This window comes from Calonectris borealis, chromosome 16 (assembly GCF_964195595.1).
Source record: "Calonectris borealis chromosome 16, bCalBor7.hap1.2, whole genome shotgun sequence".
In the NCBI taxonomy this organism is placed as follows: Eukaryota; Metazoa; Chordata; class Aves; order Procellariiformes; family Procellariidae; genus Calonectris; species Calonectris borealis.
In genome coordinates this window covers 17,562,165-17,575,994 of record NC_134327.1, presented here as the reverse complement: position 1 = coordinate 17,575,994, position 13,830 = coordinate 17,562,165, and the positions used below count along the sequence as shown (strand labels likewise).

General features: G+C 47.9%; 1 protein-coding gene across 9 annotated transcripts in view; it reads right to left on the bottom strand.

Moving 5' to 3' along the window:
• The window catches only part of USP31 (ubiquitin specific peptidase 31), a 68,724-nt gene that overhangs the window by 32,512 nt on the left and 22,382 nt on the right, over window positions 1-13,830 (bottom strand). For 8 of the 9 annotated variants that reach the window (XR_012676166.1, XR_012676164.1, XR_012676163.1 and 5 more), the window contains exons 11-16: window positions 13,593-13,722; window positions 12,136-12,255; window positions 11,731-11,956; window positions 10,705-10,863; window positions 9,824-9,976; window positions 7,187-8,745 (exon numbers count right to left, since the gene is read on the bottom strand). Coding sequence is in view for 1 of the 9 variants with exons in the window: in XM_075165642.1 (XP_075021743.1) it covers window positions 7,202-8,745; window positions 9,824-9,976; window positions 10,705-10,863; window positions 11,731-11,956; window positions 12,136-12,255; window positions 13,593-13,722 (2,332 nt within the window). In the remaining 8 variants the exon portion in view is untranslated. Of the gene's footprint in view, window positions 1-471; window positions 8,746-9,823; window positions 9,977-10,704; window positions 10,864-11,730; window positions 11,957-12,135; window positions 12,256-13,592; window positions 13,723-13,830 lie in introns of those variants that run through there. The other variant, XM_075165642.1, reaches the window with a different exon arrangement.

Sequence of the window (13,830 nt, the reverse complement as noted above, 5' to 3'; positions counted from 1 at the left end):
CCCTGAGCCCCAAAAAGGAGCCAGACCGCATGCCCCTGCCCATGGGGCTCATGGGCAAAACTCACCTGCACAAAAAAGCTCTGTCCAGGTCCTGCACCCTGCTCTCGCGATGTGCCAGCAGCAGGTACCCCGGCCGAGCACCAGCAGGACCTGGGCTGCCAGTCTGCGGAGAGAGAAGCATCAGGGACAACGTCGGGGGGTAAGGTAGGAGCCCATGTCTCCCCCTCCCCAGCCCACAGGTCTACGCCCAAAGACAGGCCTCCGGGTTTTTGTTTCTCAAGAGGAGCGGAGAGGAGCCCTGTTCGGGAAGCAGAGGGACGTTACTAAGCCCTTGCCCCCTTCCCGTGCCTGCGCGGGGAGGGGGCAGAGCCGCCACGGCTGGGTGGTTACAGCCGGCACCGAGGCCCCCACGGTCACCCCACGCAGACTCCGGCCCTGCCCCAGAGACGCTCTCCTCCTGCAGCAGAGGGCAGGCAGGGCAGCACCGGCGGGCGAGAGCAGGCAACATGGCCAGGCTGGTGCAGCCGCTGCCGCCTTGTCGGGCGATGATGCGGACCTGGAAAAACGCTCACTCAGGCAGGATGCCTAGTAATAAATTTATTGTATTTTATTACATATTCCCCTTTTTGCACTTAATTCCAATTCCTCATATTCAAACTCTTCTTTCTGAAAGAAAATGATTTTTAACATAAAAATATAAATTCTGCATATTAAAAGTGCATACACCTTGAATAATAAAACATACAAATAAATAATAAAAGGCATTGACACAGTCTCATGCACTTGTCCTCAAATAATTTAAAATTTATGGTACAATGTTCAATCCCAAGTAAAGACAGCCTGCTTTCCAGATTACTGTACAGTTCAAAAACATTAAAATACAGAAGAGAATATCAAAGGTGTGGGCAAACCCCACGTCCCAGTATCAGTGTACAGTGATGTGACATGCAGTTTTTAGAACTGTAGATATTCCAGTGTAAAATCTGACATTGTGTCCAGAAGAGAAACTGCATTTGCAACAGGACTTAAAATTCAATTTTAACCAATGGTGAGGCACAGTTGGTGAGCAAATCTGTACAAATTAATACTTGGAAGGCCACAAGAAAATAATCTAGCCACTTGTAGCCTATATTCCCTTGTGTCACCCTACCCACGGCAATGTAGCACCTAAAAATGGTTTCTTATTGCACTGCACAAATGCCATACAAACCTAACACTAACTTTCTTGCAACGCGTTTGTGCTGCAGGGCCTAAAGTGAAACGGAATTTGTGTTTACACTTAGTTTTAATCTGTGTCTTTTAAAAAACACTATTTGCAGTTAAATTGAGTGCTATCGCCTTTAAAAAAATAGAAGATTCCCTAAACCTCTAGACCTAATATAGATATTGTACAAGTCTTCAGGTACTTTTATTTTACAAAATAAAGCTTCTAATAGTAAATGCTTACGGTGCTTTTATTAAGAAAACTTTCATCTCACCACAGATTAAAACTAAATTTCAGTTCCTTCCACAGGTAACATTAGATACCGCCAAATTATTTTGGATTAGTAGGCAAATGACAAAGATACAAAAAAAGGTAACAGTAGAACTATTTGGAATGTCGTTTCCAAACCCTCTCCGTGCCAGCTGACCAAGGGGGACGGGCACAGAGCCCGTGGCGGGAGCGGGGCCAAGAACCTGCCTGACACCCAGCCGCTGCTCAGACCGGCTGCTCTGTGAAGACAAGGCTGCTGCGGGGTGGTACCTCGCGGGGGCCCAGCCAGGCAGCCCAGGAGTCCCGGGACCCACGCTTCTTGCCAACCACACGTGCTGCTCGTGAGACCTCGCCAACCTGCCCCCAAGTCAGCCGCCCCGAGCAGGCAGCTGCCCGCTCTGCCCAGCGCGCCCCACGGGCTGCGACCCGGCCGGCCCCGCGCTGCGCGCACAACAGCCCGCTGCGATCTGCAGTCCAACGGCAGCGCGGCTCAGACAAGCAAACGCCACCGCGGTTTTGGAGCACGAAGGGGAAGCGCAGCCACCCCCGCGGGCGGCTGGGGCCCGGCACGGCTCTTCCCGGGAAGGCAGGCAAAGCCCCGTTACCAGCACAGGCAGCACGCCGACAACTGGAAACTGCTCCCTTAGCACGGAAATTCAACAAGAACTCTTTTTTGGAGTGCTCGTACGGCTACAGGTGACTGCCTCTTCTCACAACCTAGAACGTGTCATTAAAGTTACATGGAAAATGGCAGGCTACATACAGAACACTGATCAGGTTTTCCCTGTTAAAAAAAGAAAACACAATACAATACAGAAAACCAGTTTGTTCTCATTTCAACATTTCAGATCCCTTTGACGTTATGCTACACTCCAGCCTTGTCAGTAATGCAGAATTCTGCAAAGGAAAGAATCAAAGATGTGCAAACAAAGCAGGAACCCAGGGACATGCTCCTATGTGCTGACACGCAGCTGCACCAAGAAACAGAAGTACAGACTCAGAGCAGTGCTCCGGAGTCTACCTAGCAGCTTCTGATACTGAAAGCACGGTCTATGGTTTGTATTAGATGCTTGCATAGTTAGTAAGTGCATGCATTTGGGTACAGCAAGAGAACTGCCATGCAAAACTGTCTTTATTACTGAGAAAAAATGGTTGATCATGCTCAGTTTCAGCTTTGGAAAGCAAACAACCCTGCAGCTAAGATGGATGAGGGCACTTACAGTGGAATGAGTGTACTGCAGTTAAGCTGCTAATTTTCTATCCTAAGCATCTTTTTGTATTTAGTCATATTTGATAAGTTTGAAAGGGTTAACAATTTATACACCCAAAGTGAGACACTTACAAGTTACAGAGAACTGCAGGCACCAAATTGTCTATCAAATGTGATTAATACAAATAAAAGGTGCCTCTTTAATACACGTCATTGAAAATGTGCTTATAATTTGTATACTACTAAACACTATCCAAAAGATGCAGCCCAAAAAGGGTAAAAATAATTTCTTTAGGTGACTCCAGCAGGAATCTAGCACTGGAATGAAGGCACTGCTTTCCTGCGCCCAGAGGGCTGATTCCAGGAACAGGAGCAAGTGTCAGACTAGAGATGTGATGTGAAATAAGAGTTACACATGGCTGATGCAGGTGAGTTCAACCCAAAGGTGACTGGAAACATCATAAAACCCTTCAGAGGACTTGAAGCCTGCTTTCTCCTGGAGCTTGCACGGCTGTTGGAGAACAGGGACAGTGCTGAACCTCCCCCTCTCAAGATGTTTCTCACCAGCCTGAGGCTGCCCTGTAAACCTTTGCTTCCAGGTCATCGGCGCTGGGGTCCCAGACTCCACCACCCCCAAGCCAGGACAGCTCACCCCGTAGGCAGCCACACCACGGGCCGCTCAGCACGCACCATGGCCGTGCACGACTGGCAAAGCAGACCCGGACAGCAGCCATTCTTGTCCCACCCAGATGCTCCAGCCCCCACGTGCCATCACCCAGGGGCAGGTGGAGATCCCTAGCCAGTGGTGACCTTCGGAAGATGGCTGAACCCACCTCCTCCACAGGCACAAGTACTTCTGAAGCCAAACGTCAATTTTAAGAAAAGAGGTGACCATGTATAAGTGGCTGCTTCAGAACAGCCTCAAGCCTTCACTGCTGTAAGGATCAATACACAAAGCCAAGGTGGTGTTGGCGTCCAGGACTTGTAAGATCCCTCTCTGGAGTGTTCCCTAGCACTGTGCCACATCCTTACATCTGGACAACACAATACACATGGACAGGAATTCCTACGCATGAAAGGGCTAAGAAATAAGTCTGCTTTAAAGCAAGGAGAGAAGACTGATGTTGCTTTTCCCCAAATCACTTTAAGCAGGGCCTGCAATAACCTACATTCAGTTTTAGAAAGATTTACTGTACAGCACTGATGGAGCCATGACTTTAACAGCAACGAGGCTTGGTTTTACACTCAGAATGAACATTGTTGTTTCCTGGACCCACACCTTTCAACACTCTCCTGTGCAAGGAAGCTCATATACTACTGGAAATCTGTGATACCAAAAACCAGAGATGCACGAGTGGCAGCAAACAGCTGCTTTCCAAACTGCTTTGTTACAGAACCGACCCAGCCACAGAACAGGGACTGCACTTCCCAGGTCGTGCACAGGCATGCTTTGCACATTTTGCCCGGTGTGTGCCTTATATTCAACACGAACTACAGTGCACCCTTATAAGTCAAAACATTTTGCTCGAGGACACCCTAAGTCAAGCCCTCCCAAGCCAGAAAACACGCCACGTGCTGGCAGCCCACCACAGAAGAGCAGCATCTCATCTGCTCTAAGACGAGGGCACTCTCAGTACAGCCTCTTCGCTCACCCCACGCTCATGTGCGGAGCGAGGAGTCTGTGCACTAGAGCTGCTGTTTTCAGAGCGACAGGTAGGAAATCCAGTTTGGCAGCATACGCACAATAGTGCTGGAGCTGGCAGCAATTTCCATTAGGAATTATGGGGAATACACAGAAAAAGAGCTAGATTACATATCATGGGATTGCAGATGTTCAACTGCTTTTAACATCAGCTGCTGGAACACTTGGCACCAGGACCTCCCATTCCCATTTTGTCCAAATAGGAGCTCTAATGAACATTCTCATGCCCCAAATACAAACATATTGAAGTGGCGTTCAGCTAAAATGCCAATTTGGACACAGCTTCCAATTTCCTTCAGTCCAGGCATGCAATACAGGAGCAAAACCACCTCAAAAACCATGTACCAGCTTCCAGTTTAAAACAACTTCAGTGAACGATGGCATGAAAAGAAAATGTCATTTGATAAAAATAACCTTTTGCAAACATCCCATGGTAAAATGCACAGAAAACTAGGTTCTGTCTATTAAAAGATACCAAACCAAGTTAGCACTAGCTACCAGAAATACATTCTTGCTACAAGAGTTGTTACAAGAGAAGAGCCAACACAGTGCAGGACCTTAATACAGATAAAACCTTAAACAAATACTTCAACATCAACATTTCAGGGAGTAATTTAAGTACAATAATGTGAAGCAAGTCTTATCTGCTCTGCTGGATATAACAAAAAATAATCCAAGAATAATCCAAGTCATACATTTAAGAAGCAAGTAATGCAATCTTTGCTTCTTGCGCTGCAATAAATGAGACTGAAACAATACCCGGGAGAAGAAATGTATCAAGAATATGGTCATGTTCAGGTTTAAAAACACAGTCCAGGGCACAGAGTCCAGCACGTTGTAAAAACATGCAGGCTACTGGCATTGCTTCTGGGTTGCATGAAGGCAAGTACTGCAGAATGTCATCGGGACAGAGCAAGGGCTATACTGCAGGTGGGCTCACAGTCACACGCTGACCAGAGCTCTGTGGCACGTCCAGCTCAGCTCCACACACACGCTGCCTTTTCTCCAAGGTGTCAGCTACCCCTACAACACTTCTCTCCAAAACTTGCTGCAGATGTGTGGTGAGCCAAGTACAAAGAGTGATCACGGAGCAGCAACGTGCCCAGCAGACCTGGAGGCAAGGCTTCTTGCAGGGTTGTCGGCACATCAGCTCAAGAGAGGAGGTGGAACAGACTAGCTCAGAGTCACTACTTGTTTGAGAGCCGTTTGTTACGGTGACAGAAAAGACATACAAATAGGTCTGTCCACGAGCTAAGCCTGGAGAAGCTTTGCCAAACACGACTGTATGACAGGCAAAGACCTCATTCAGAAGACAAGTGTGCCCAGCACACTGCCCAGCTGCTGCATGTCGTGACCTACACAACAGATTGCTGCTGTGCATAAAGGATAAGCAGCACATAAATAAAAACTCATGAAATCAAAAAAAGATTATACCACATGTATATAAGAGGACTTGAGGAATCCACCTTTTAAGAGGAATCTTAAAGAACTTGAGGAATCTCCCCTGTAGGAAGGGCATGTAAACAAAGACGTCACTAGATGTAGTGTTTTAACCCTGATAGAGACTGTCATCCAAACAAGAACGAGGATCGCTTCGCTAAGAGACATGTGGCAGCCAGACCCGCCGGGGAAGGTGACAAGCATGCCGAAGGGAGGAACGTAGCAGCGCTCTGGAGAATGCGAAAACTCCTCCGCAGTATTTTGGTACAGCCCCTCCAACCCGCACGAAGAGGTTTGTTCAAAGCATGCTCAGAGAAGGCAGAGAAGACAAGACAACACTTGGCTTATCTAAACATTACTCCTATAAATAACGGATGCTATATTCACACCACTACAATTAAGCATCTGAGCACATTAGGAAACGCTTCTTCTCAGGAGTTTGAACAGGGGTCCTAACAGCATCACTGCCATTCAGGTGCACTAAGACGGCTCTCCTTCGGCACCGCAACCGCAACCATCTCCTGCCTAGCACTTTCATGGGTACGAGCTGGCAACCAGCTGCTGCTTAGTGATTTCTTCTGTTGCTTAGTATAGTGTTTCAGAAGAAAGAAAGTAATTAAAAAGGACAGGGTAGAGGTTGCCTTAGGTATGGACAGAGTAAAACTCTTCATAGACATAGCAACAAAAAAATGCAGGTTACATTTAATGAAAAAAACAAACCCAAAACTTTCTGCTGTTGGAATGCAAAACCGAAATCTATTACAGACACACGTACACACGGACACACAGGTACCTTTCTGTCCATCCACTAATGCTAGTCCCTCCTATACTGGCTGAGTATATACCTGAGAAACAACATTAGTGTTGAAATATTGCCCTTTAGAAAGCTTGAAAAATGGAGGGGAGCAGAGAGAGAGGGTTGAGAGAGAGCATAAAGAAGCGGCAGTCTCTCCTTTCCAGTTTCCTTCGCATCCTCCACAGCTCAGAACAAGGCCATACACCAGCATGGACACAGCCTGCTCAGAACAAGACCAAAGGAATATCAGTTCACAGCTCTACAAAGCACACAAGTGTCAGTACGACTGGGTTTCAGATTTCAAACCTTGAATCTGAAGAAAGTTGTTGCATTTTCTATAAAGAGACTCTTGTACAAGTGCTATGGGACAGCTGCATTCATGTTCAACAACGACTCCAGCTAGACTACTTGCATCAGTGCTGGCTGCCTGTGGCTATTTGGTTTAATGGCAGAATCAAAAGGCGCTTTAACAACTTGCAGTTAACTTCTCCTTAAAACATACATTAGGCACATGAACAAAAAACAAGAGCTCAGAATAAATTAGCTTCTCAGCAGAAAAGACACCTGGATTGCAGCATTTCACTGAGGTTCCAGAGAAGGCCGTACAGACACCTGCATGCTGGAAGGTAATTTTTTCAGCGGCTTGTCAGCAGACTGCTTGCCACTGGAAGGAGGAGACTGGACTCCGGGATCTACCTGGGAAGACTTGGACTTGCGACTGGATAGCAGAGAATGTTTGTTGGGTGTGGCATCTTTTGGGACAAGTTTTTCTTTTGCAGTAATGTTGGCATTGGTTTGAGAGGCTGGTGGGACAACACCTTTCTCCAATTTGTCTTCCAGCACATTTTTACTGCCTGACTTGGAACTGCCACTCACTGTCTTTTTTGAGAGCATCGATGTCTTTCCCAAGTCTGCGGACCTCCGGGTCTCCTTCTGCCTTAAGGCTGATTTAAAGAAAGACAATCCTTTCTCTTCTGACTTGCTGTCCCTCTTCAAACCAGAACGCACACCAACATTTGGAGACCGCAGGTTGGCCATAGAGGAACTCCGCACATGTTTGCTGTCTACTGCCCTGCTGTCACTCCTAGAGTGGCTTATCCGTGGGGAACTCGTTCTCGAACTGCTGGTAACGCTCGTTTTATCTGACCCCAGACTTATCTTAGAGCCCTCCCTGCTGAGGCTTCGGTCTGAAGTCCGGCTCTTCCCAGCGGAAGAGCCCTTAGTCAATGAGCCTGATGGGGTTTTCTTGGCAGCTGTGGAGGATGGAGAAGAACCTGACTTTTGCTTCTGTTGAGCCGATGGGACAGCCACCTCAAGGGGCTTCGTGCTATGGTCCTTCCTAGCCTGAGTGGGAGCAGGAGACCCATGTCGCCCACTGGCCCTAGAGGAGTCTGTCTTACTTCTAGACCGAGAAACTTTCTGGGAACTCTTTAGTGGAGGAGGAGAAGAGTGAGAGACTTTGGTCTCTTGGGTAGATAAGATTGTCCTTCCCTTCCTCAAACTTTTGTCTGGCTCAGAAACTCCCTTGGAGCTGTGAACCTTCTTAGGGGTGCCATCTGCCTTCTCTGCAGCCAGCCCTGTCCCACTGGGGGCTTTCACCTCCTTGACTGGAGAGCTATCCACAGAATCGCTCTGGTCAACAAAGGCGATTTGATTGTTGTTATCAAAAGGGTCCAAAGCAGGGTGATTCCTCTCTGGCTGCACAGAGCTTTTACCATACCCATCTGAAAGATCGGAGCTAGATGTCCTTACAACAGACTCTTCCCTGAATGACCCTTCCATGACAGCCAAGGGGGCTCTGCGAGCTGTCCTGTGCTCTCGCCGACTGCCATCACAGGGCTCCAAGTAGCTGCTAGAGAGATTCCTCAGGCTGCCGAAGCAAGAGGTGGAGACTTTATCATCTGCAGCCTCCCCGATCTTCTCCAGCGTGGAAGCAGAGGTATGTACAGGGGAATCTCCAGAGAAGCGCGATGGAGAGTTGGAGCGCAACTGCAGTTTTGCAGAAAGTGACCACGAGGGCCTGACACCATTTTCACTCACTGCCAGTGGGCTGGTGACAGAAGATCTAGATGACAAGCTCTGACGCTGGACACTCCTTACAAAGGGACGAGTTGAAAATCCCCCTGCAGAGAAAGAAAGCTACATCCTCAGTATGAAAGCCAAGCCTGCAGTCGGTTTACCCCACCCATCCACAAACGTTATTTCCATAAGCGAGTCAGACAGCCCACCTACACCACATTGTGTGCCTATCTCTTCATGCCTGCTGCAGGCACAGCTTCTTGCGTAAAAGCTGAATAAGGAATTCAACAACTGTTACTTGCTAGTGGTCTCCCAGAAGTAACTCTCTCTAAAACCTGTAACTGAAAATCCAGATTTTCTTCTCATCCTCAAGCAGCAGGAGACCAAACACAGGTTTTGTATCTTGGGAGTCCTTGAAGCTAGCACCGAGTTCACCAACTATGATTATGCTCCCAGAAATACATTTTTCTGTATGAAAGAATATTTTCCCATACCATCCTGTAATAAAAGGCAAAAGCAGGATTCCTATCTCTTTAGATAAAGCAATGTATCTGTATTCACAAACACAAAGTACAACAATAAGCATTTTAGAAATGCAACTACCATGGTTAGATCTGACAGTTATCACAACACTGCTGCAGGGACATCTCTATACTCACTTCAAAATGCTCAGATTGCCCCCTGAAGCTCCACATTTTCAAGAGTTATAAGGCATGATGTGGAGAAGCCAGGCAAAGCCAGGAACTGAACAGTTATTTGCACACACAAGTGAATTTGCATGTCTTCACAACTCCCTGGGAGCAGTCGTCTACAGCATGGCAGCAGACAATGAGTACCTATATTAAGCTGTAGTACCGTGTCAGCCTCCCTGCAAAGGTGCTGCAGTGAAACCCAGAAAAAACACAAACACAAAACATTCTTGATTGAGAGGTTTAGTTGATAGTATTTCCTTTCTTTGAAAGGATCCTTAAGATTCCTGCCCTGCTCTTCTTCATCCTTTCACAGAGAAAAGCTCACCTGTGCCAGAACCCATCTGCTCCTACTGAAACAGTGCCTGCCTCCCCCAGCTGCTAGAGGAACTGTCCCTTGTAACTACATATTTTGCAGCTATCTTAGTAGGGATCTTGTAACAGAAAGACTAGTGGCCCAATATCCCCCACACACTGCAGTGCTGATACACACCATCATCTTCACTCCTTTCCCCAGTCAGCTCTACCGATTCTGAGAGGGAAGCCAGAGACGTGCGCCGCGATGACGCTGCCGAAGCAATGCTGGGCTGCTTGCTACCAGGAAGACGGCTGACCCAGTGCTCACAGAGCGAGGAGCTTGTGGAGCCTGCAAGGAATCAGGCACAGACATCAGGCCACTAGTGTGCAGCTGCAGAACGCGTGAAACCTTGGAAGGCCACTGACAGTCAGGTACGTACTCACTGCACTGGCTTCGACAGACACCTGGAGCCTGGAGCTGGCCCACACAGCCACAGCATCCAGATACTGCCGAGAGAGTAAGTCTTTACTCCTATGAAGTAGTTATGCTCATAAGTGAAAGACAGAATTGCACTTGTCCCAATATGCTGTGAATCAGAAGAATCAGTGCAGCACGCAGGCAGAGGGCAGTCCTTGAGCTGCCACAAAAATGCAGTGCAAATTCTTGCCTTTCCAGAGGCAAGTCACCAAGCCTGCATCTGCCCCAGCTCACCCCGGGTTCAACCAACACATTCAGCTGCTGGCTGCCTACCTGAGACCAACAGCACTGCTGGAGGGAATGACCTAGTCACGTTTTTATGTCGTGGTTTTGGCAAAGGCAGCTCTGAGCAGAATTACCTGTCGGGGTGGAGGGGGTTCCCCCATCTCCACAGCCTCTTTGCCACAATCAGCCTTAACAGAAGAGGTGGGAGTTCCCCACGACCTCTGATGCACAGCAGCAGACTGAGACAAGCCCCGCTGAGTTCTGGGACAGAGAGTGGGGGCTTAAGCAGAGCTGGGCAGAAAATTCTTCAGAAGGACAAACTATCCATGAAAGACAAACTACAATCACTCCTTGACAATGCCAGCAGGGCTTACCTGCCACAGAGCTGTTAGCAGACCACGATGGGATTGCTGTGCGTCTCTGGTAGAAAAGAATATAAGCTGTGTGCTTGCAGACTTCGTTTTCTGGAAGTTGCTGAACATCACTGTCATCAAAGCAGTACCACTGGCCATCAACTGAGTTTTTGCAATATGCTGAGAGAAAACGCATTACTATTAGACTTTCCTCACTTCTACTACTCTCAGGTTTGCTGCATGATAATGTAAACACGACCTTATCTGCTATGACGGATTCAGAGGAGAATGAAAGGAATAGATTTACTCATGCAACACATCCTCTTCCAGTCTGTCTGGCAAGACAGGGACCTGAAGCCACCAGAATACCATAAACAGCTCACACTTCAGGATGTTCTTTGTCCAACATTACTGCTCAGAACAGAACACCACTTGGGGTGGTTCCATTCACGTCACGTTCTGTTACTTATGGCAGTCTGCCTCCATCAGTGGATCTCCTTCTGACTGAGGCCACCCAGGACAACACAGCCCAGAGACGTACATCAGAGGGCAAAACCAGACACGCACATTTTCTGGGCTGCTGTGTGAAGTCATACAGATTCTAAGAACCACCAAGCAACTTTGTCTATCTCTGGCTGCTCTGGGAGCTGCTGGAACAAGCAAAGAGGAGTTCATAAACTGGCTGTGCTGTGCACATAGGCAATGTGCAAATACTTCCTACGTATAACAGCCTCTTGCAACTACAGAAGTTCTGCGTTGAGTGGCCAGGAGCATTTTTGAAACATGAAAGGCCAGTTACATTACTCTGAAGGAAAAAAAAAAAATAGCAGAGAAAGAAACGTACAGTAAGACATTTGGGGTCAACAAGCATTGTTCCATTCCTCAAAGTCATAAAAGTTACCCCTCTGGTATTACATAGCCAGCCCTTGTTAGCTGGGTTAGGTCCTTTTGTCCAGAGAGATCAAGAAGTTATGGACACTCAACAGAAAAATATAACCGTCTTCTTTCTGAAAGGATCCAACGTACTTAATATTGCAGGATACTTGCCTGTATAGTGTCCCCCTTGCATGGTGCCATGATGATTGCAGACAGCATACAGGTCATAGATATAGTCCTCAGGATCCCTTCCGAGACCATAAGGTCTCCTCCAGGGTGACCAGTGAGATGGCAGACTCCAGCTGCTCTGACTGCGTTTAACAACATGAGGAGTCATGTCCAAGCCACTCAGAGGGAATTTAACCATGTTTTGAAGTTTCATCCTTCGGTCTCCTTCCTGTGTAAACAGAGAATAGTACAAGCTGCAGTGGCAGCGAGGCCACTATGGCTTGGGGAAAACAAAAACCCAGGAGAGGAATGCATAGGGCAGAACACAGCTGCTTCTGAGGAGGTGGTCTAGTCAGGTCACTCCCTGGCTAAGAAGCAGTCCTCCGGCATCACTGCAGACATCCTTACCTGTCTAAACCTTTTGAGATGTATGATGAGAACATCAGGTAGGGTCCAGAGGCTCAGTGTGATGCTACCCTGCTGCAGCTGCTTGCAGTGTGGGCATCGCCATGCGTCATCTGGGGCAAGCTACAAGGAAGAGGCATGAGTGGGTATTAGTTTCCAAATTCCAAGGCAGCTTTTAGTAGACCACTGTTCCTCTGCTGCCCCAGGCCAGTGTAGACACTGACACCTGCACCCCATCTACCTCCAGCACTTCTGAAGCTCATTGGAAATGCAGGGTTCCCAATGATGCTTTTCAAAATAGCGACAAGCAAAGAGACGTGCACCTCACGCCGGCGGCACTTCCCACTGCAAGACAGAATTCAGCTAGTGCTGCTGTGCAGAGAAGCTATTTCCACCTTACAAACCCCAATCCCTTTGAAGTGGGGGAGAAGAAAAAACAAAGGCAAAAAGCAGGCAGGCTTGGCAGCCTGAGTAAAAGTATTCTCACAAGAAAACCAGCAACAAAGAATCAGAACAGAAAGACAAGTGTACTTCAAATTTTATCTCTGACACCTCGCTGCCCTCTGGAAACCCTCTTCCTCCCTATGTCCCAATGGCACAGACTTACAAACTGCAGAGATTTTCACTGTCCACCAAGGAGAATGTGTCTTTTCAAAGACACAAACACAACATGCACTTCCGTCTGCAGCCCGGTGCTCAGAAAACTCAGAAGCCAGAGAGCTTTAAGTTGTCAAACAACTTTTCCCTCACCTCTGAAGGAAGCGACAAGAGAGGCTCCAAAATTATTAAAGCTCAATCATGGGTCTGCAGTCCACCTCTGGGACAATCCCTTTTTACAGCAGATTAGAGATCTCTGGCAAAGAAATGCAGATTGCTTACATGTTCCAGGCAAGGGCCAGATCAGACCCATCTCTAGTCTGCCCTATGGCACACCGTCTCTCCCGCCACTTCAACCTCCTCACACCACGACCTGAGCTAGAGGAGGAGAGCGGCCACGCTTCTGGAGAACTGAGCTCAGTGGTCACTGCGCTGCCATTCAGGGGGTCCCACTCAGTGGGGGATGCCTTGAGCCCACCCCAGCCCTGCTCAGGCTTGGAAAAACACAACTGCTCCAAGACAGAGCAATAAATTCCCCTGAAGAAGCCACGCTGTTCTAATCCTTTATAATGTGTGCCAGGAAAAGACATTGCTACTGCAGAACAGAGAAGTAAGTTCTCATATCAACATCTGGGGGACAAAAAACCCAGAAGCAGTACCTCCCACAACTTTCTCCTACTGCAGAGAAACTCTGTTAGCAGGACTGGTAACTAGTGTTGTGTTACAAATTTATTCTCCTGTCTCAACAAATCGGTGTTTGTAACAAATCAGAAAACGGCCAGTCTGCTGAGTGTGGGAGTTCAGGCAGCACGTGGACCAGCCAGACCTTCCGAGTTTTGGCTGCTATACAGTCTTGTCCCTACCTGTTCCTCTTTGGTGTACAGTTGGAAACACTGAGATAAAGTGCAGGTCTGAGGTTGATGATGAAGCTCTCTCTGCTGGCGGACGCTTTCGGAGTCTGGAATATACTCCTCTTCTGTATTCACAAACAAGCTGCATCAGGGAGACAACACAGTTACCAGCATATCCACCCGCTCCCCCTGCTGCCGGGGAGCCATCCTAAAGGTACAAACAGCAGCTCTTTCCTGGATTTGTCCCGCT